The 22,685-nt window shown below is 39.1% G+C and overlaps 3 protein-coding genes across 4 annotated transcripts; 2 read left to right on the forward strand and 1 right to left on the reverse strand.

Moving 5' to 3' along the window:
- The first annotated feature begins 585 nt into the window (after positions 1-585).
- On the forward strand, positions 586-3,172 carry LOC103452739 (pentatricopeptide repeat-containing protein At3g06430, chloroplastic-like). Its single transcript, XM_008392271.4, has 2 exons — positions 586-1,251; positions 1,506-3,172. The coding sequence occupies exons 1-2, from the start codon at positions 658-660 to the stop codon at positions 2,697-2,699; spliced, it is 1,788 nt and encodes a 595-aa protein (XP_008390493.1). The 5' UTR covers positions 586-657; the 3' UTR covers positions 2,700-3,172.
- Positions 3,173-5,220: 2,048 nt separating this feature from the next.
- On the forward strand, positions 5,221-14,592 carry LOC103452738 (pleiotropic drug resistance protein 3-like). The gene is made up of 24 exons (XM_008392269.4): positions 5,221-5,731; positions 5,886-6,009; positions 7,199-7,284; positions 7,452-7,536; positions 8,272-8,431; positions 8,527-8,603; positions 8,679-8,732; positions 8,812-8,902; positions 8,995-9,296; positions 9,384-9,662; positions 9,964-10,277; positions 10,462-10,622; positions 10,707-10,810; positions 10,964-11,114; positions 11,205-11,339; positions 11,585-11,658; positions 11,776-12,108; positions 12,207-12,497; positions 12,672-12,755; positions 12,849-12,982; positions 13,145-13,372; positions 13,471-13,642; positions 13,735-13,989; positions 14,083-14,592. Exons 1-24 carry the CDS (start codon positions 5,331-5,333, stop codon positions 14,347-14,349), a joined length of 4,362 nt encoding a protein of 1,453 aa, XP_008390491.1. The 5' UTR covers positions 5,221-5,330; the 3' UTR covers positions 14,350-14,592.
- Positions 14,593-14,694: 102 nt separating this feature from the next.
- Positions 14,695-22,383, reverse strand: LOC103452737 (pleiotropic drug resistance protein 3-like). Of its 2 annotated transcripts, XM_029095742.2 has the most exons (25): positions 22,083-22,370; positions 21,608-21,967; positions 21,398-21,521; positions 21,068-21,153; positions 20,666-20,750; positions 20,378-20,537; positions 20,208-20,284; positions 20,070-20,123; positions 19,875-19,965; positions 19,471-19,772; positions 19,093-19,374; positions 18,690-19,003; positions 18,452-18,612; positions 18,272-18,375; positions 18,033-18,186; positions 17,804-17,947; positions 17,637-17,710; positions 17,206-17,538; positions 16,799-17,089; positions 16,625-16,708; positions 16,397-16,530; positions 16,061-16,288; positions 15,792-15,963; positions 15,454-15,708; positions 14,695-15,097 (listed from the first exon to the last, which is right to left on the reverse strand). In XM_029095742.2, exons 2-25 carry the CDS (start codon positions 21,901-21,903, stop codon positions 14,831-14,833), a joined length of 4,272 nt encoding a protein of 1,423 aa, XP_028951575.1. In that variant the 5' UTR covers positions 21,904-21,967; positions 22,083-22,370; the 3' UTR covers positions 14,695-14,830. The 2 variants fall into 2 exon arrangements, with proteins under 2 accessions (XP_028951575.1, XP_008390490.2); XM_008392268.4 differs by having other exon boundaries at positions 21,608-22,383.
- Positions 22,384-22,685: the final 302 nt, after the last annotated feature.

Here is a 22,685-nt window from a genome sequence, read left to right on the forward strand (position 1 = left end):
TTGTAATTGAAGATTATTATTAGAGGGGCTCACTACGTCATTCGTTAGACATCTCTCATAAAAACATAGGATCTTATATTTTGGTTTAAAACGACTCCACGTTGGTCTTTTTAAGAGATGATCTAAACAGGTAGCCCCACTGTAGTTTCTCATTACTTGTTGTTCAGAGAAACTTGGATATGATAACTAGCTGGATGTTCAGATGCTCTCTCAAATGAACAATTTTCACCGTATTTGAGTATTATCCAACTTTATGTAGGTACAACCGTCACGATATCAGCCCTTTATGAGAGTGACTTGCCGCCCTACTGCCCTAGCCAAGTTCTCGCCTACTTGCTGCGATAAGTTGTCTTCTATTTACTTCAAGTCTTCTAATTTTTTTATTTTTTATTTAAAAGGAAGACAACTGGTAGAAAGTCACGGTTATCCATCATTTCCAGATCCGAAGAAGCAATAGGGAATTTCACATTTTCTAACTTTTTTTTTTAAATTGTCTCAAATTCAAGGAAAAAATAATTAAAAAAAAAGTGTACTTTGAGGATAAGAAAATAAAGGGTAAAGAAGTCATTTAAACGCCCCTGCTTCTAAAACCCGCCTCACGACTCACTACTCGCTACCCACTGCTTTAACAAATTTGCAGGCCGAAGCCATCCATCCATGGCTTCTTCAATCTCTCTCTCCTTCTCTTCCTCTCTCCTCCCTCATCCTCTTCCTTTCAACAAAAACTCCACCGCCGCCCAGAAACCCCAATACCCCAACTTTAAGCTGCTCCTCCGTGCATTCACCACCCCAGCTGTAAGCCGTCGCTCCACTTCATCTCCGTCTTCCGACACCAGAAAGAGGCACTGGAAGAAAGGTGAGTACCCAGGCGTCTCAGAGACGTCGACTCCGACGAATTACAGGAAAGCCCCCGGTCGCTCCACTTCATCTCCGTCTTCCGACACCAGAAAGAAGCACTGGAAGCGAGGCGAATTCCCTGGCGTCTCAGAGACGTCGACTCCGGCGACTTACAGAAAGCCCCCCGCTCGTTCCACTTCCTATCCGTCTTCGGAGACCAGAAAGAAGCACTGGAAGCAAGGGGAGTTCCCGGGGTTCTCGGAGACGTCGATTCCGGCGGTTTACAGAAAACCCCCTTTGAAAAATGTGAAGAAGAAGCTGGACCGGAAGAACAATGCCAAGGCCTGGGTGAACACCGTCACCGAAGCCCTTTCCGACGCCATTGACAAGAAGCAGTGGCTCCAAGCTCTTGAGGTTTTTGCCCTTAATCTAAACAAAAGTTAACAAATTTTTCATCCCTTTCCTTTGGGTTTTTAGTTTGGTGAATGCAAATTGCTTCAATTTTTTTTTTTTTTTAAATGGTGTTTTTATGCTTGCCCAATTAGTTTTTAGAACCATGTTCTTGAAAAATGTAATTTTTTATCTGAATGATTTTAATGGAATTAGAATTAATTGGGTGTTTTTGTTTGGAAAATGTATGATGAAATTGTGTACTATGGACTGTTCAGGTGTTTGACATGCTTAGAGAGCAACCATTTTATCAACCGAAAGAAGGGACTTACATGAAACTCATTGGGCTGCTTGGAAGGTGCAGCCAACCCAATCGTGCCCGCCAGCTTTTCGATACAATGGTTGAAGAGGGCTGTGAACCAACTCTTGAACTTTACACAGCCTTGCTCACGGCTTATTGTCGGAACAATCTGATTGACGAGGCATTTTCTGTTCTCAACCTGATGAAGACCCTCCCACAATGCCAGCCTGACGTTTTTACCTATAGTACCTTGATTAAGGTTTGCATTGATCATTTGAAGTTTGATTTAGTTGAGTCCTTGTATGAGGAAATGGCTGAGCGGTTGATAATTCCAAACACGGTCACCCAAAACATCGTGTTGAGTGGATATGGTAAGGCTGGGAAGTATGACCAGATGGAAAAGGTGTTGTCGGGGATGCTGGAGGGTACAAGTTGCAAGCCAGATGTCTGGACAATGAATGTTATCCTTAGTGTGTTTGGAAACAAGGGTCAGATAGATATGATGGAGAGGTGGTATGAGAAATTCCGTGATTTTGGGATTGAGCCGGAAACTCGCACTTTTAACATTCTGATTGGTGCTTACGGGAAGAAGAGGTTGTATGATAAGATGTCAACTGTGATGGAGTACATGCGCAAGCTTCAATTCCCATGGACAACCGCAACTTACAACAATGTGATTGAGGCTTTTGCAGACGTAGGAGATGCAAAAAACATGGAATACACATTTGAACAGATGCGTGCTGAGGGCATGAAAGCAGACACCAAAACATTCTGCTGCCTTATTAATGGGTATGCCAATGCAGGCCTCTTCCATAAGGTGGTTAGCAGCGTTCAGTTGGCTGGAAAGTTTGAGATACCTGAGAATACCACATTTTATAATGCGGTGATAGCTGCATGTGCAAAGGCACAGGATTTGATGGAGATGGAGAGAGTTTTCAACCGGATGAAAGATAAGCAATGTCAACCAGATTCCACAACATACTCTCTTATGGTTGAGGCGTATAGTAAGGAAGGTATGAACGACAAGATCTACTACTTGGAGCAGGAGATTGGTGCTGATGGTAATCAGATTGATCAGATTAGTGCTGAAGGCAATCAAAATGATCAGATTAGTGTTGAAGATAATCAAAGTGATCAGGCTTCTGGAGCTGAGTCTGGAGTTGTTGTCTGATTGAGATCTTTGAAGGCAACAGTACGCTCCAAGAATCCCCTAATCTCGCACTGGGCGTCTCCAGTCTCAGCAGTTCTTCTAATGCAGCACGCTCTTATTGTGAAATTGCTGATCGATCAGGTAATCAAACTTTTTCCATCGTGGGATGGGTGCTAGCAATGCTGCTTCCTCCAGGTTTATGTTTCTGGTGAAGGGCTGTAAGGATTGATCTGATAGGCTGATATCCTGGGCATAACTTTATGGAAAATGGTTGTATATACAGAGTCGATAAGTGCCTCTCTCCAAATTTGATGTGATCTCTAAACAAGCTGCAAACTTGTAAGAAGATTTGTAAGAGTGCTAACTGTCTTCAACAGAGGACTTCCTTTTTGTTATTGCCTCATATATATTGTTTGCAGCAGCTGCAGCTGGAGAATTATAGAAGGTGGTCTGTAAACATGTAGTTTTTGAAAATTAATCGCTCTTTCGTTGCATATTGTGTTGCTTTTTTAATTCATTTGCAGCTAATATGCACTGGTAGAATGCTCTTGTGGTTTCATCCTAAGACTGCTGTTGCCACTTGAGGCAGACAATTGATTTGAATTTTCCCAAAATTTAAGAGCCTGTTTGGTATCCTATTTGAAAATTTTATCATTTCTCAAAACATTTCTTGAAAATAATCTTCTTTTAAGACTCAAAAACTTGATTGGTTTGCGATTTAAACTAGATAAAGTTATCTAAAAAGAGGGGGTCGCAGGAGAGGAAGAAAGAGGAGAGCGAGGAAAGAAAGAAAAAGATGATTGAAGGAAAGAGAAAGAAGATAGGGGATCGTACGAGATAGAGAGGAACGAGTGAGAGAAAGAACCGAGAAAATGAAGAGAGTGGATTAAAGGAAAGACGAAAAAGGTCAACAAAAAAAAAAAAAGAGGAGAGAAAGAAGAAAAGAGAGATTTGGAGTGAGAGGGGGAAAAAGAAGAGAAAAGAAATGAGTGAGTTTGAGTTTAAAAACTCTAAAAACTCACTTTTTATGTTTTTAGAGAATAGACTATATTTTTTAGTTAGTCTTGAGTTCAGTTTTTGAAAATAGTTATACCAAACAAACTTGAAAATTGTTTTTGAGTTTAAAAAGTTGGATTCAAGTAGAGTACCAAACAAATCCGATGGATCCAACACAACAATACCTAAGGGTAATTTGTGGAAGGATCCACTGTTTTGTGGTTTATCATGTGATAAGAGAGAAAGAGAAATGGATATACATTTGACGACATGCTGGTATGTCAATGGGATGACTTCATCACCGGTGAGAGATAAAAGAGAAATGGATATACATCTGGCAACAGTGAAGTTACTTTACATGTAAACTTGTAAAGATGCATGGCTGGTTTTGGTGGAATGTTTCGAGCATGGCTGGTTTTGGTGGTATTTTTCTGGGCATGGCTGGTTTGGTGGTATTTTCTATGATCATTTGGGTCATTATCTTGGATGCTTTGCAAGATCTTTTGGCATTGCTACGTTTATAAAATCTTCTCAGGTGCCTTGGCTTTTTTTTTTTTTTTTTTTCAGTTGATTGGGCGAATTGTTGTACCATTCTTTCTTCCATGCATGTCCGGTTTTCTCACATTTATCGCAAAGGAAATCAGATGCCGGATTGTTTGGCAAACTATGGTGTTGATCATGTTAGGGTTTCATTGGTGGAATTCTTGCCAGCCGTGTGTAGTCTCGTCTTTTGCTCATAATCTTTCAGGGGTTCCAAAATTTCATTTCTCTTAGGAGTTGTCTTTAATAGATTTTTGTTTCTAATAATTTTCTGACAAAACAAGTAAATAAAATCGTATATAATAATAAGAGGGCGATCTCTTGTTAAGATTTGGCTTCTTGTCCCCTCCAACTTATGGTATCTTTATTTTTTCTTCTTCAATATTCACAATTAAAAAATTAAAAAGGCCTGCAACAAGGTGCTTTGTGGTTTAAATAAAATAATGATTTGTTTACTCTTTCTTGTGTAAGAAGAAAAGACTTGTAATCATTTAGTAATGGTTGTCTTTTGATCCCACCATTCTTCACGTTAGATAATAATAACATCTAAATCACGTTATATTATTCATAGAGAACCTTTTACAAAAGCATAAAACTCTTATATGTTGGTTGCAGACGCCTCAAACTAGCCTCACTTGTTGAAATAGTTAACCTAGTTAAGAACCGTAAACAAATTTCTCTAGTATCAAATAGAGTCAAAAGAATTTTTAAACTCACAAAAACACGTAACCCCTACATTTTCATCACATCCGACCCCACTATAATTCAACTCGGTGTGAGAGCTGCCCCCTATCATGCGGCCCAACACGAGTTTTTCGCGTATTGAAGAAAAAAGGGAATCTTTTTTGATGAGTATACGTAAATTATGAGTTTTATATTGATCAGTGAGAACCATGCGCTTTGGTTTAGGTCGAGTGTTCAAAATTATGCCACTGTTTTAATTATTGTTAATTGGTTTAAGTCGTTGTTAATGATTAAATTAAGTTGGTTGAACTGCCTCTTCCTTGCCTTATCAAACAATGACGCATGGCGATACATCATTGATTACCATATTTTCTGGCTTCCGGTGGTTACTTATATCTGTCTGAGTTCATCCATCTCTTGTTCTATCTGACAATGGCTCAGTTGGCAGGGGCAGACGAAATAGAGTCTTTCCGGCTCGAGTTAGCGGAGATTGGGAGGAGCATAAGATCCTCGTTTCGAAGCCACGCCTCGAGTTTGCGAAGCACCACCATTGTCAATGCAGAAGGAGACAATGATGAAGGTTGTGTTGGTGATGAAGAACATGACTTGCATTGGGCTGCAGTTGAGAGACTGCCCACTTTTGAGAGGATTACGACCGCTCTTTTCGATGATTATGATGGCGAGTCTGCGAAAGGAGATGTCAAGGGGAGACGGGTGGTCGATGTTAGCACGCTTGGAGGGCAAGAACGGCGTGTTTTCATAGAGAAGCTCATCAAACACATTGAGAATGATAACCTTCAACTACTGCAGAAGATCAAACAGAGAATCGACAAGTAAGCTTCTTTCTTCTTCTTTTCGGGTTTCTAAATATATACTTTTGAGCACAAATGCGCAGAGTTACTTGTATTGCAAGTTTTTACTTATTCTGGAAATTAAACGTCACACAGTAACTCCGGTAAAATATTTATATCCGTCTTGGCCTTGCAGGGTTGGGGTGAAGTTGCCGACGGTGGAAGTGAGATATGAGAATCTCTGTGTGGAAGCAGAGTGTAAGGTGGTTCATGGCAAACCCCTGCCCACTCTATGGAATGCTCTAAAGGGTATGATTTTGGTAAGTATCCTAATTTATATGACTCCGGATCTTCTAAATTCGAAACTATCTGCCTATGTTGAGAGCAAATCCCATGTCAGAGAAAGGAGGGACCTTGCACGTGCTTATATATAATTGGTCTATTCCTCATATTGCCAATTGATTTTACTGTGGAACCTCCACTTTCTTTACCTTAACTTAAAACCTTGATTGATTTACCGCCTGCTATGATACCTAACATAGGCGGAGCCACTAAGACCATCTCCAACCCTTGGGCTAAAAGCCAAATTTTTTAGCCCGGAAAATTTAGCTTTTAGCCCAGAAACATCTTTTCTGCTCCAACCCTTCTACCCTAAAATTTTAGCCCGGAATTATTAAAGAATGAAATTAACCTAAATTTTTTTCTTAAATCAATTTTTTTTTAAATAAATATGTAGATTATTGTAAATTAATTTTATGAACATTTTAATCTAAAAAAATTTAAATTCCGATAAACATTTTACATTTAGCCCGGGGGGAAAGCTGGGGGGTATTTGGCCCAGAAATAGCATTTGGCATTTAGCCTAAAATTTTAGCATGGATTGGAGAGTGTTTGGGGGGGTAATTTGGCTTTTAGCCCAGGGTTGGAGATGGTCTAAGGGACCAGAGTGGTTTAGGGCCCATCTTGACCACTGTGTAAGAAGACATTTCTAGCAACCTCAAGCCTGCAGTTGTAGAACCGTGAGACATGAGGAAAAAAATGAATTGTCCTCGTGAAGAAGATGTTATGTCTTAGATTTTTCTAACAGTTTTGTTTATTGTCTTTGTAGATTAGTGAAACTCGGGATGAAATTTTAAAATCGATTTTCAATGCAACCTAATCAACTAATAGTTGCAACCTTCCTTGTTGCCCTCCTTTTTTGTCAAACGATTCATACCAAATTTCTTTGTACTCTCTACCCTTAATTCCAAATTTTTGTCCTCCCACTTAGTTGTATTCTACACTTCTTTTGATTCTCCATGTTAAATTTAATATGTCTTTCAGTTTTGTGAAGCTTACTTCGAGTGCTTATGTTATGAGTTCGAAATTTTTTCTCAATACATATATGAAAGGTCCTCACTCACAAAGATTTCTGGCTCTGCTACCTAAAGTTATGAGTTTATGTTTTATTATTATAATCTCCGAGTTAATCAACTGGTAAATTAGTCATTTGAGCTCTGTTTATGACAGGGCATCGCAGAACTGCCAGGTTCAAAAACACGCAATGCCAAGATAAGCATCCTTGAAGATGTCAGTGGAATTATTAAGCCGGGAAGGTTAGTTTCTCGAATCTTGGTTTCTAGCTTAAAATTGTGGCTGTTGCAGAATTTAGTAAATTGCACATTTTTTTTTTTAGATTTTTAGAACAATTTTAGAAGGATATTAGAAAGTGAATAAGCAAAGCAACTTAGAGTAAGCCAACTTTGGCTTCTTTTCATTGCAGGATGACCTTATTGCTTGGCCCGCCGGGATGTGGAAAAACCACGTTTTTGATGGCGCTCGCAGGGAAGCTAAGCCATTCTCTCAAGGTGCGTACAATCGCTAAAAGGTACTGCATTGCCGGCGGGCTGGGGCCTAGCACCTAGGCGGCTAGGTGAAGCCAATGCAGACTAGGCAGATTTAAGTAAATTTATTGTATTTCGTGTAAATAAGTATCTGTTTATAATTAAAATATATATAATTTCATCATAAACTAGAAAATAGAATAACATATATATTATGAAGTATTGGAACATAATGAAAACATGGGGAGCAAACGTATAATGTGTGTGTATTTAAGTGTTCAATAAGTCTCTTACAATTTATTGGAAACAATAAAATGCAAAAGGAAAGTAATCTATTTTCTATCTAAGTGAGTTGCAACCTAGGCAAGTGTGTAGACGGGTCTAGAAGGGCTAGGCGGGCTCCTCAGCAGGTCTAGGCGCCATTTTTTAATTTTCAAACACTTAGACATTAATTGGGACGGTGGCCAGCCGCCTAGCACCTAGGCGGTATTAGGCGGAGATTTTTAGAACAGTGGTTTTGAACAGAGGATCACCACAAAATTGAAAAAGCTTTAGAATTCTTCAAGAATCGGAGAAAGATGAACCTGTGTTTTAACTAATGTACTTTATGAAGTTGATTCAGTATCAGTTGGTTATGTAACGCCTCAAGAGATTGGTTCCTGAGTTGATCATGATTTGTAATGAATCCTATGAATACGCTACGTTCGTGCACAAGAGTGTACACTTCGGACTATTTTAGTATTCATTTTGTTTTGATAGGTTTCCGGTGAACTATGTTACAACGGTCATGGACTAGAAGAGTTTGTTCCTCAGAAAACCTCAGCTTATGTAAGCCAACAGGATGTGCATATTCCAGAGATCACCGTGAGGGAAACACTCGATTTCTCTGCCTGCTGTCAAGGTGTAGGAAGCCGACCTGGTAAGCATTCTTGCCTTGCCTGCAATAGAATAGCAAGTTCGAATATTGTAACCTATCACATTGGTTATCATTTTTTTGTTATTTTATACAAATAGAGATTATGATGGAAGTCAGTAGAAGGGAAAAGCAGGCAGGAATAGTCCCAGATCCGGACGTAGATGCTTACATGAAGGTACCTACGATGCCCTGATCATTGTGTTCTTCATAAATTCATCGGTCTAACTGTGATTGAAATTGTCTGTTGCAGGCTACATCTGTTAAGGGACTGAAAAATACACTTCAAACTGATTATATTCTTAAGGTATTTGAATTCCCCACGAAGTGTGTTTCAATCAGATTGTTGTAAGCTGCTGACTTTTTCACTGTCTAATGTCTTGCAGATACTTGGTCTTGATTTTTGCGCTGACACATCGGTAGGAGATCCCATAAGAAGAGGAATATCCGGTGGCCAGAAGAAGCGGTTGACTACAGGTAGTGTTGACATAACACTAAATGTTGCACACATGCATTTCAGCTCCCGGAGTCAAATCAAATAAGATTCGACTTATTTTTGTATTATGCAGGGGAGATGATCATTGGACCTGCAAAAGCTCTGTTCATGGATGAAATATCCAATGGCTTAGATAGTTCCACGACTTTCCAACTCGTATCTTGTCTTCAGCATTTCGTGCATATCACAGATGCTACTGCGTTGATTTCACTTCTTCAGCCTGCACCGGAGACATTTGATCTCTTCGATGATATTGTCTTAATGGCAGAAGGGAAGATTGTGTTTCACGGGCCAAGAACTTCTATTGTCAAATTTTTCGAGGAGTGTGGGTTTAAGTGCCCAGAAAGGAAAGGTGTTGCTGACTTCCTTCAGGAGGTAGGTTATTGTCGTACTCACATCTTAATCGAATTGTCTTATCTTCTATACCATTGAATAGAGAAAAAGGGTCTTGTTTTGCTTCAGGTTATGTCTAGAAAAGATCAAGTGCAGTATTGGGACAGCCCTCAACCTTACAGCTACGTTTCGGTCGATCAGTTCATTAAGAAGTTCAAGGATGGACGTCTAGGCGGGCAGTTACACAAGGAGCTCTCGAAGCCATTCGATAAGTCTCAAAGCCACAAGGATGCTCTATCCTTTAGAAAATACTCATTACCTAAATGGGAACTTTTTAAGTCCTGCACAAGGAGGGAATTTCTTCTGATGAAAAGAAATTCTTTTATTTATGTTTTCAAATCAGTTCAGGTAGCTTCCTCTTTTTTCCCTTTTCCCTCATATTTACGTGTTTTAGTTTGAGAAAAACTTCAGTAGGATAGAATGTGGCTCCTCAGACACTCTCACGAGGAGTGGAACCCATGCATTGGGTTTTAACGTATGTGGGGCCGGATGTTACCTAATCACGGGGGAGCTAGTTCCCTTGTGAGAGTAGCTGGCCAGCCACATGGTCAAGTTGCCCTACTGAAGATTTCTCAGTTTAGTTTATAACATTTTTTTATCTGATTCACTTTATTATTTAGAAGAATTTTTGTGTTCTTTCTTCCTGCAGCTAGTCATTATTTCTTCAATAACAATGACCGTTTTCCTCCGGACTCGAATGGCTATCGACTTGATCCACGCAAATTATTATATGGGCTCTTTATTCTACGGACTCGTCATACTTCTCGTTGATGGATTCCCGGAACTGTCAATGACTGTCTCAAGAATTGTGGTTTTCTACAAACAGAAAGAGTTGTGTTTTTATCCTGCTTGGGCTTATGCAATCCCAGCTGCCATCCTAAAGGTTCCGCTATCGTGCTTGGAGGCTTTTGTTTGGACTGCTCTTACATACTATGTTATCGGTTACACCCCTGAGGTTGGAAGGTCAGTCAGCGGTCGAATATTCAGATTTTAGTAAGATGGTTAAGTAATAGACTGTCACATGTTTGAAAGAGTTTTTATGCTTCGGTCGTGTCTATAGCTTTGCCTGAACTTGTGACGAATAAATATAAACGCTCTGGTTAGATGTCCGGAATATCATTGTAGCTCTTGCACATGTGTTTTGCAGGTTCTTTCGCCAGTTCCTTCTACTCTTCGCTATGCACTTAACATCAATATCCATGTTTCGATTTATTGCTTCGGTTTTTCAAACTGTGGGTGCTGCTATGACAGCTGGTACTTCATCAATATTGGCTGTTTTACTATTTGGTGGCTTCGTTATACCAAAATGTAAGATTTTCATTAGCTTTTCCCCATTTTTATGTCTATAAATTCTGCTACTTTAAGTCATATTTAGATGATGTTTTGTTGCAGCATATATGCCGGCTTGGATTAAGTGGGGATTTTGGGTTTCTCCTTTGACGTATGGGGAGATAGGATTAACAGTTAACGAATTCCTAGCGCCCCGATGGGAAAAGGTGAGAAAATTACCATCCAACGTCGTAGTATCACTAAACACAGCACATAAAAGCAATGGTAGAGTTATTCCTCCATCCATTAGTGACTCTGCTAGCAACCTGAGGGAGTTTCCTCCATCCATTAGTGACTCTACTCTTTACTTATACTCATAGGTTTATGGAAACACAACTCTCAGTCTACAAGTACTCGAAAGCCGTGGATTAAACTTTGAAGGCTATTTCTATTGGATATCACTTGGCGCGTTAGTAGGGTTCACGGTATTATTCAATGTTGGTTTCACCTTAGCTTTGACTTTCTTGAAGTGTAAGTTTCTTCTCCATCCATCACTTCGCCACTTTAAGCAGCAATGTTTTCTATTCTGGTTTTGTTAACTAGCCCTTGTCTTCTGTTCAGCTCCCGGAAGGCCGCCTGCTATTATTTCTTATGAAAAGTATCGTCAACTGCAAGGAAAAGGAGACAAAAAAACCGATATAGACAGAGAGCATAAGCCCACTAGTGCACCTAACACTACTGCAGAAGCCAAGAAGGGTGAGGATAATTTTCGTTTTTCATCTTTGCTTGTTTAATTCTATTGTAAATTGGGTGGGCTTCTTTTATATTTAGATGCATACCAAGTGTAGCCACTTTCGCTATGTTCTTCCCCATAAGGCACCCGAGTTCTAATCCCCTTCCCCACAGTTCGCATTAGTTTAAAGTAGAATATCGCTTGTATCAAACAAATGAAAAAGATACATAATGGATCTTATTCTGCTTCTCTTTCCTTTGTTTTCCAGGGAGGATGGTTTTACCATTTGAGCCCCTAGCAGTAGCTTTTCAGGATGTACAATACTATGTTGACACTCCTTTGGTAATCATTCAGAACCTACCTCTCTCTCTCTCTCTCAATTCTGAGGAGATCAGAAATGCAAGGAATGAATAATTTCAGCTGATATGGCTAGTTCTGGTATCTTTATTTGCGTTTCAGGAAATGAGAAAGCGGGGCTTTACGCAGAAAAGGCTTCAGCTCCTATCTGATGTTACAGGTTCTTTCAGGCCAGGTATTCTAACGGCATTAATGGGAGTCAGCGGGGCCGGGAAAACAACTCTCATGGATGTTCTTTGTGGAAGAAAAACTGGTGGTACCATTGAAGGGGAGATAAGAATTGGAGGGTACCCCAAGGTTCAAGATACATTTGCTAGGGTATCAGGCTACTGTGAGCAAAATGACATACATTCTCCGCAAATAACTGTTGAAGAATCGATCGTATATTCTGCTTGGCTGCGCCTCCCTTCTCATATCGATTCTAATACTAAAGCTGTATGCTGTCTTTTCTAGAACATGAGTATTTCAATGGTGCTTGAATTGAATATTCGAATTAAATTGCCAGATAACTTTTTTTTTTCCTTCCTCCCCAGGAATTTGTAAAGGAAGTCCTCGAAACTATTGAGCTAGACGGGATTAAAGATTGCTTAGTGGGGATGGCAGGAGTAAGTGGTTTATCAACTGAGCAGCGCAAAAGGCTTACCATAGCTGTGGAACTCATTGCCAATCCATCGATCATGTTCATGGATGAACCAACTTCAGGTTTAGATGCGCGGGCAGCTGCTATTGTCATGAGAGCAGTGAAAAATGTTGCTGCAACGGGAAGAACGGTTGTTTGCACCATCCACCAACCAAGTATTGATATTTTCGAGGCATTTGATGAGGTAAAAGTGATTTTCTGAAGTTTAAAGGAATTGATCTCAAAAGTTTCATCATGACTTTATGCTTTTTTCGCACTTGAACTCAGAAATACTGTGTTTGATCAGTTTTTTCTTTCGTTGACATGATACATCACTTATATGTCCTTCGAATAACAATGGTTCACACCTTCACTGCAGTTGATTCTGATGAAAACCGGGGGACACATAATCTATTGCGGTCCACTGGGGCAGAACTCAAGTGAGGTCATTGAGTACTTCGAGGTAGTTGAACAACTGCTATTTTACATAGCATTAACTTGTCTCTGGAAGACATATAATCGTTTAGTCCTGATCCACTTTTCTTGATTTGGCTAGAGTATTCCCCGGGTGCCCTCAATTAAAGACAATTATAATCCAGCGACATGGATGTTAGAAGTTACTTCAAAATCTGTGGAATCTGAGCTCGGTATAGATTTTGCGCAAATATATAGGGAATCCGCCTTGTATGGGTAAGCATAATGTGATCCCTCACCTCTCTTCCCCTTCATTTGTGCAAACGCTAGTAAACATGAACTCTATATCCAAATTGTATACATTCATATTGTTGTTATTTATCATTTGCATTCACATGTCAACTTGGTTACTCACGACTCTCGCTCTTTTGACTTCAGGTCGAACAAGGATTTAGCCAAGCAATTGTGTTCACCATCTCCTGGTTCAAATGAAATGCATTTTGCTACTCGTTTTCCACAGAACGGTTGGGGGCAGTTCAAAGCTTGCCTGTGGAAACAGAACTTGTCTTACTGGAGAAGTCCTTCATATAATCTGACACGCATAATATTTATGTTTTGCGCATCTCTGCTGTTCGGAATACTGTTCTGGGATCAAGGGAATAAAATGTTAGTCTGCAAAGTTTTGTTTATGCTCACATAAACCGCTAAACTTCATGATTTTCATTTAAAGATGATTTACTGACCATAACTTTTGTGTTTCACAGAAATAGCCAGCAAGACCTCTTCAATATGTATGGTTCAATGTTCTGTGCAGTAATATTCTTTGGCATAAACAATTGCTCAACAGTTCTACCATACGTTGCCACAGAGCGGAATGTTCTATACCGAGAAAGATTTGCAGGAATGTTCTCTTCATGGGCCTATTCGTTCGCACAGGTTTTAGTTCTTTTTAGTGCAACTTTAATAAATTCATCAACAACTTGTGAGTCATCCAAGTCTAATTAAAGACATTCATCAACATTTTGTAGGTACTAGTTGAGGTTCCTTACGCGTTCACTCAAGCAGTTATTTATGTTGCGATCACATACCCAATGATCGGTTACCAGTGGTCTGCCTACAAGATATTTTGGTCATTCTATAGCATGTTCTGCATACTACTAAGCTTCAATTACCTAGGAATGCTGATCGTGTCGTTGACACCAAACGTTCAGGTGGCTGCGATCGTGGCATCAGCTTCCTACGCAATGCTGAACTTGTTTTCCGGGTTTGTCATTCCAAGGCTGGTAAGATTGCGAATCATTTAGCTTAACATTTACACTTCGGAGAAATAATTACACGCAGAAAACTAACTCGAGCCTATTATTTGCTTGATGCAGCAAATACCGAAGTGGTGGCTCTGGTTGTATTACTTATCCCCTACATCATGGGCCCTAAACGGAATGCTTACGCCGCAGTATGGAGATATGCAGAAGGAAATCCAGGCGTTCGGAGAGACTAAAACTGTCGCTGCCTTCCTAGAAGATTACTTCGGGTTTGACTACAACCTTTTAGGCCTTGTTGCTGCTGTTTCTCTTCTCCTCCCCATTGCGTTTGCTTCCCTTTTCGCATACTTCATCGGAAAGTTAAACTTCCAGAGGAGGTAAAGAATTTGAGGATTTTTGTCTGGAACTTGCAGATATACGTATGAATTATGTATACTCGTCAATAAATTCTTTCAATCGTATTTCATTTGAATCACCATTTACTAAATTTGTACTAACTTTCCAGTCGAAAATAGGACGGGTTTCGACAAGTATTGAACGGCTAAGATATCTTTATCAAAATTTGTACAGTTTAGTACTATTTATCTTTACTAATATATATAAGGAAAATCTTGCATTTAACAAGTTGGTTACGAAATTAAAATTATCAAGGTTTTTTTCATAAATGGTTTAACCATGAAATACGAAATTAAATTTATCAACGTATATATATAGTTGAACTACCGCTGAAGTAATTCCAACATTCGTATTCCATCTTAACCACCAATTTACCATTACAAATTTCTATTAAGTTTTTTGTTCACTGATACATTTCCAAAGGTCAACATTAAAGATAGGACATATACATAATATTTTTTTTTCCCTATCTTCTTTGGAAATTGAATTTCCCAATGCAATAGGCAAATAGAGAAGCAAAAACAATTGGGAAAGCAATGAGAACAAGAGCCACAAGGCCTAAACGATCATGGTGGAAACCAAAGTAATCTTGTAGGAAGAAACCAACGGTTTTATGCTCCTCAAAGATCACTATTTCTTTGCTCATGTCTCCATATTGTGAAGTCAGTAGGCCATTTAAGGACCATGATGTAGGACATATCCAATAGCACCAAATCCACCACTTTGGAATTTTCTGCACATATAACATAATGGTCAGCTAGGTCATTTTCCCGTCACAATGTAACACTTTCCTAATCTACTCGTATTGTAATCTGTATGTTTACTAAGTGATTAGATATCAAATTCCACTTACGAAATCGATCAAAATCAAATATCAACGACATATTAAAAAAGGGATCATTTTAGGAGTTGAGATTTGAAATTTGATTATTTAGGCCAATTGTCCTTTATTAACACATGAAATAGCAATACTGCGTCAGCTAGGCTCGTTGTACATGTATTTGCATGGTTACAGCCTTTCCAAGTGCTCAAATGCTAATGCAGTTAACACAAAACCATCAAAATTTAGAAAGGGTTGGATTCAGTTACCGGTCCAGGCATGAGGAAGCCAGCGAAAAGATTCAGTAAGGTGTAGACTGCGGTTGCCAGAATGGAAGCTACGTCGAGGTTTGTGCTCAAAGAAGCTATCAGCATCCCAAGATATACAAAGTATAGAAATGTGCAGAATGTTGCATATAAGTACCAGAAAACCTTAGTAGGTGACCAAAAGAACCCTATGGTAGGATATGTAATGGCCACATACAAAATTGCTTGCAACATTGTGTAAGGTATTTCAACGACAACCTGCAACATTTAACAATTTAGCTTATAGGTGTGAAGATTTTTAATTTCTCCATTGCAACGATAAGTACTTGAAATGTATGAACCTGTGCAAATGAATAAGCCTTTGATGAGTACATCCCAGCAAACCTTTCACGGTACAAAACAGTGCGCTCAGTTGCGATATAAGGCAGAACTCCTGAGCAATTGGTTACGCCTAGGAATATTACGGCAATGTACGTGGACCCAAGTATGTTCATCAAATCCTGCTCATTATTTCTGCAGGAAAATGAAAAACAGAGGATTTAGAGGTTAGTAGGGTTTGGTTTTGATTTATTTATGATGATAGGGCAGGTTTCTCGAAAACAGGACTTACATTTCCTTCCCTTTCTGCCAGAAGATTACCCCAAACATGACTGATACAGCGATCATGAACATGAAACGCGCTAGATTGTATTCGGTACTTCTCCAATAGGACAAGTGTTGTTTCCAAAGACAGGCCTTGAACTGCACCCAACTATTTTGGGGAAAATGTGTGGGAAAGTGCAAGTCTTTTGAACCTGGCTTTGCTTCACTCAACTGTTTTACCAAATCAATTGAGTCTCTACAAATGAAAAAAAAAACCCCAATTTATGTGTTAAGATTGACTTATTACTTAACACCAAAATAAAAATGAAGTTCATGTTTAACATGTTTGGCAGATCAAGTTTACCTATACTGAGTAGAATTTTTATAGATGCTGGCAAAATCCAAACCGAGTTCTGCCTCTACCGAAGCAGAAGTAACTTCTAACATCCATGTTGCCGGGTTGTAATTGTCTTTGATCTTCGGTACATTAGGAATACGCTGTTGGATGGTGGAATATAAGAGTTAATTAATATATATGCTTAAGAAATTTTAAGAATGGTAGAAGAATATGGAGCTAGAATTATGTGCATACCTCAAAATATTCGATGAGTTCACTCGAGTTATGACCTAGAGCTCCCGAATAGATGATTTGTCCACCCGTTTTCATCAAAATTAACTGCAAAAATCAATGTCTTCCTTTAGTGATTGGCTTTTATCATTTGATTTCTTTTTTTTTTTGTTGGAAAGAAAGCGCTTCTTTTACTACCTCATTGAAAGACTCGAAGATATCAATGCTTGGTTGGTGAATTGTGCACACAGTTGTTCTTCCTGTGGCAACGACGTTCTTCACTGCACGCATGACAATCGCAGCTGCTCTAGCATCTAAACCTGATGTAGGTTCATCCATGAATATTATTGATGGATTGGAAACAAGCTCCACTGCAATTGTCAGCCTTTTACGCTGCTCGGTTGATAGGCCACTTTGTCCAGGAATGCCAACTAAAGAATCTCTTATATCCTCCAGTTCAATTGTTTCGATTACTTCTTCCACAAATCTCTGCATGGATAAAAATCTCTTATAAGATATTGTGAACTCTAGTTCTAACTCAATTCCGTTTCCTTGAAATTGTCGGAAATTGTGATATAGTTGATAAATTGAGAGAATCTTCTTACAGCTTTTAAGTCTTGATTAGTTTCGGGTGGCAACCGCAACCAAGCGGAGTACCTAACCGATTCTTCTACTGTGATAAGTGGAGAATGTATGTCAGTCTGCTCGCAGTAACCCGATATTCTTGCAAATGTCTTCTGGACCTTCGGATGCCCTCCTATTCTTATATCTCCCTCAATGGTACCTCCAGTTTTCCTTCCCGAAAGAACATCCATGAGAGTTGTTTTTCCAGCCCCACTCACACCCATCAGTGCAGTGAGAATTCCCGGTCTGAATGCTCCTGTAATGTCTTTAAGCAGCTGAAGCTTTTTCTGCTTGAAGCCATGCTTTCTCATTTCCTTTAGGGAAAAAATGAGATTAATTTACATCAAATAATAGTAACTCTCTCTCAGGTACTAAAAATGATAACCATAACAAAAAATTTAGTATGATATACCGGTGTGGTTGCAACGTAATACTGCACATCCTTGAATGATATTGTCAGTGGCTCAAATGGCAGGACCATCCTCCCTGTATAACCAACCAACACGCTTCAATAATTCAGTTATAAAAAATTCTTTGGTCAATGTTTTGAATATATGAAACTGAGCATGAACTTCTCACCGCAGTTGAATTTTCCTCCCACAGTTTGGGAAGAATAAGCTGGAGTCGATTCATTTTTCGACTGTTCACTGATGTTGCAAGCATCTTTTCCTTGTAATTTGGATAACCTTTTTCCCGAAATAATTGCGCGAGACATCTTTGGAGCTGCATATAGGAAACGATTAGAATTAAAGTGACAGAGTGTATTGTAATACCAAAAAATATGATCTGTCAATTAAAATGAACTTACGATTTTGGTAAGTCAAGGCTAAAACAAATCCAAGATCGAAAAGTACTGTGAACGCAAACAGTGCTCCAACTGATATCCAATAGAAATAGCCATCAAAGTTCAATCCATGTCTGGTTAGAACTTCATTTCCTAAGGTTGTGTTTCCATTTGTAACCTAAAGTAAGAATGAAGTAAAGCTGTTGGTAACGTTATGTAACTTGGTTTGGGACTGAAAGAATTCATATCATCTCGAGTTTTACCTTTTGCCATCGAGGAGCAAGGAATTCGTTTAGAGTTGTACCTATTTCTGCATAAGTCATAGGAGAACACCAGAATCCCCACCTCAACCAAGAAGGTAAAGAGGCTGCAATTTCACACCTTATTAGTCTAGTCGTTATTGCATGTAATGAAAGGGGGAAAAAACTAGTAAATGGACTTACGTTGTGGCAAAATGAAGCCTCCACATAAAAACATTACCACTAAGATGAAAATACCACAAGTTGATGCAAGAACCATAGTTCGGAAGATTACAGCGACCAAACGACACATTGATGTTGATGATTGATGCAGAGCAAATAGCATAAGAAACTGGCAGAAGAACCTAAAAACCATATGTGAGGGGTTGTTATTTATTAGTCTGGAATTTCTTGTTCTGTTGTCAGTATGAACTGCTTTTACCTTGTTATTTCCGGGCTAAACCCAATAACGTAGTAAGTTATGGCTGTCCATAGTGCTGAATCAAGTAGTGAAAATGGAACCTTCAGGAGAGAAGCTGGAATACAATACGCCCATGCCGGGTACAGATAGAATCCCCTTTGCTTGTAAACAACTGGAAGTCTAGTAACAGTCAAGGACAGCTCTGCAACTCCATTGGTCATAAGTCGAACGAGGGTATAAAACAATGAGCCCATCAAAAAATTTGCACTTGTCAGATCCACAGCCATTTGAGTTCGTATAAATACCGTCATTGTAATAAATGCAATGATGGTAAGCTGTGTAAAAAGGAGATTGAAAATATGTTAGTGATTCGAGTCAAGCTACAGAAGTACAACTACGAATAGTGGAACAGTAGACACTTAACCTGCGCTGTTTTGAATACATAGACAAAGGAATTTCGTTTCATAAGAAGCAGCTCTCGGCCCATACAAGCTTTGAACAATTCCCATTTTCTCACTGAGTAAGTGGTAAATGATAGGGCCTTGTCATGGCACTGTGATTTATCGTATGGTTCCGAAAGCTCATCATTTAACTTCTTCCCCAGGTAACTTGCTCTGAAAAGTTGAGAAAATTGATCCACTGAAACATAATCGTAGGGGATGTTGGTATGCTTCCAGTATTGTGCTTGATCCTTCTTTGAGATTACCTGTAAAGGGTTGGAAATACATAATTTTTTCCCTTTTTTCTTCGGTATGAAGTATTGGACGAAAAGAGAATTGACAAGTAAAACATGTTTTGGCACCTCTTGAAGGAAATCTGCAGCACCCTTTCTTGCTGGGCATTTGAAACCACAATCTTCGAAAAACTGAAGTGCCTGGCTACGAGGACCGTGGTAAACTATCTTCCCCTCTGCCATTAATATTACATCATCAAATAGATCAAAGGTCTCAGGGGCTGGTTGAAGGAGTGAAACCAATGCAGTTGCATCTGTGATGTGCACCAACTGCTGAAGATAGGTAACTATCTGAAAGGTCGTCGAGCTGTCTAATCCAGTTGATATTTCATCCATAAACAGAGTTTTTGTAGGACCTACAATCATTTCTCCTGAATATTGAACAGAAAGGGAATGTTATGTTTGGAAATTTGAAATATTCCAACGTGGGAAGTAATGAAATTCCAGCTTCGCTTGACTGCAAGATTTACTACCTGTTGTCAGCCTTTTCTTCTGGCCACCTGAAATCCCTCTTTGTAACGCATCACCAACCATTGTGTCACTACAGGTATCCAGTCCGAGGATCTAAGAGGCGAAAACATTATAATTCAATTTTCACTTCAAAGTGAGTAGAGACATCTAGTTTTTAATTAAGTACTTAATGCCAACACTGGTTGGAGAAAATTTACCTTCAAAACATAATCGGTTTGCAGATTTCGCTTTTGTCTTTCAACTGAAATTGCCTGAAAGTATTGTGTTAATCTTTAAATATTATGTAACATGGTTTAAAATACATTAGAGGGGATGTCATAAGATTTAACATCTACCTTCATGTAGGTGTCAATGTCGGAATCAGGTACTATTCCAGCTTCTTTTTCCCTTCTGATCACTTCCATCATTGTATCTGTGCATAATCGATTTTGAACTTCATATTTCAATAGATGTACACAACTATTTCCGATAGTAAATGCAAAAGTACAGGAGATAAGGAATTCACCAGCTCTACTGCCAACGCCCTGACAGCGGGCTGAAAAGTCGATTGTTTCCCTCACAGTCATCTCAGGTATGTGAAGGTCGTATTCGCTTATGTAAGCTGACGTTTTTTGAGGAACAAACTCATCTAGCTTGTAACCATTATAAGAAACCTCCCCTGCAACCTGAAGAAACAAAAACATGAGGTTTTATGACGATTGTAACACGGTTTACACTCCATTATATATTTATTTTGAGATTAACATCTGAATATTAATGAGGTTGTGTTAACTCCATGGTTTGCAATACTCACCTTGAGAGATTTATCGAGTTTTCCGGCAAGGGCCAATAACAAGGTGGTTTTCCCGCAGCCAGGGGTACCAAGAAGGAGAGTAAGCCTGCATTTAAAAGCATTTTTATGAGTAAAAAATTTCGTGTTACCGAAACTAGTAAGGCTTGAAATGCTGATTAATTGTAACTTGGATTTCAATACATCTTAATGTACAGAACTCGATTGACTACTATTAAATCAAAACCAACTTCCGGTTCACTTTCCTGTCTCGGTCTGCAATATACAAATACGCAACTCCTAATTCAAGCTAGCTTACTCTTGCTTCAGCCATTTGTCCTCAGCTCTATGTATGTACATAATTCTCCAAAAAGTAAAAATTGGAAATATAAATTCTAGGTACTCAGCATGCATAGAAGCGGGTACCTCGATGGTTTGATGATGCCATTGACATCTGATAGAATGCTCATCTTCGCTCCGGAAGATTTGCACCAAATTGCCTTTGTAAAAACCTGTTCAAAATTCATCAAACTTATCAGATAATGTCATATACTTCTAGGGAGGGACGAGAGGGGGACGTTGCGCCCGCTCAACAAATTCATTCGTCATTGATGTGCCCAATTGGTTAAAATGAGGGGCAAAATGTTTTCTTAAAATGCCTCAGAGGGTTGGAAAACAATGTCCGAGAGCTTCTTCATCTCGACCGCAAGAAAGAAAAATTTCTGAATCCGTCAAAGAGGTCTAAATCATACTTACTGATAAGAAGCTCAGAAGAGAGTTCCATAGTGTTGGGAGTGGCTTTCCTTGGACTACATCACACTCTGCTTCCACAAACAAGTTCTTGTACCTCACCTCCACCGTCGGCAACTTCACATTCACTCTAGAAGAAAACTTCTAGTTAGTTAAACTAGATATAAACCTTGATTCTCTAAGTAGCCTTGAGTCAAATTTGTAATGCACACGTACCTGTCTATCCTTTCTCTAAGTTTCTGCAGAAGTCGGAGATTGTCATGCTCTATGTGCTTTATGAGTTTCTCGACGAACAGGTGCCTCTCATCTGCTTTCAACTTTGTAACATCAACCACCCTCTTCCCTGCATGCTCCTTCCCCCCGCCGCCTACGCCACCATCGAAGTCAAAAAGCGCGGTTCTGCACCGTTTATATGTAGGCAGCCTCTCAATTGCAGCCCACTGCAACTGAACTTCCTCATCCTCCTCCTCTATAACTAAATGCTCCTTTCTTTCAACTGGTGTTAGCTCCATCTAAAAAATTGATACGCTTGTCTGTGCTCCAAGCGTCCCTCTTGACTTATATATATAGTCTTAACTGAGAGGAAGTATGGACAAGACGATATTCTAAACGATTCTAATTTATAGCAAAAAGAACCGAACTTTGTTGTAAGATAGCGAGTAGACTAAATTATCCAATTAGCTTAACACACCTCTGCGAATGAAAATCACTCTTTAAGTACCGCACAGATATTTCCAAATGTGAACAAGTAGGGAAATAGTTCCAAGAAATAACTTTTAGCTTGTGTGAACAATCTCTAGGAAAGATCAAACCTTTTCCAAAACATTAAAAGCGCACCCCAATAGCTTTCATTTCGTTTTCTGAATCTCTTGAGTCTTCCCAGATGGATCATGTGCCCTACTGTTGTTCCTGTTGTCTGACTAGTTGTTTATGAGAAATAATAGACCATGAATCTTCCAGTCAGCTTAAAAACTGCCCCTCCGATCCAGCAAAGGTTTTTCTTGCTTAAGTAGTTGAGGTAATTATGTACTTGTTTATTGCTGAGGGACCTACTGGTCAAGTTTCAAGTTTGTATCCTTGTTGTCACACTTGATTCATTGCAGAAATCAGTACATAATAATGCTATTCCACATGAGGGCCTCAACTTTTTATTTTATGCTAGGGCCTTAAAACTTTAATAATTTTCCTCAAAATTTTTATTTATTAAGGAATGAAAACGAAGTGTGAACATCGCAAGAGAAAGATATAAAAGTATGAAGGTCCCAAACCTCACCAACCTTCTCTCATCCCAACA

This window comes from Malus domestica, chromosome 16, assembly GCF_042453785.1.
Source record: "Malus domestica chromosome 16, GDT2T_hap1".
Taxonomy (NCBI): domain Eukaryota; kingdom Viridiplantae; phylum Streptophyta; class Magnoliopsida; order Rosales; family Rosaceae; genus Malus; species Malus domestica.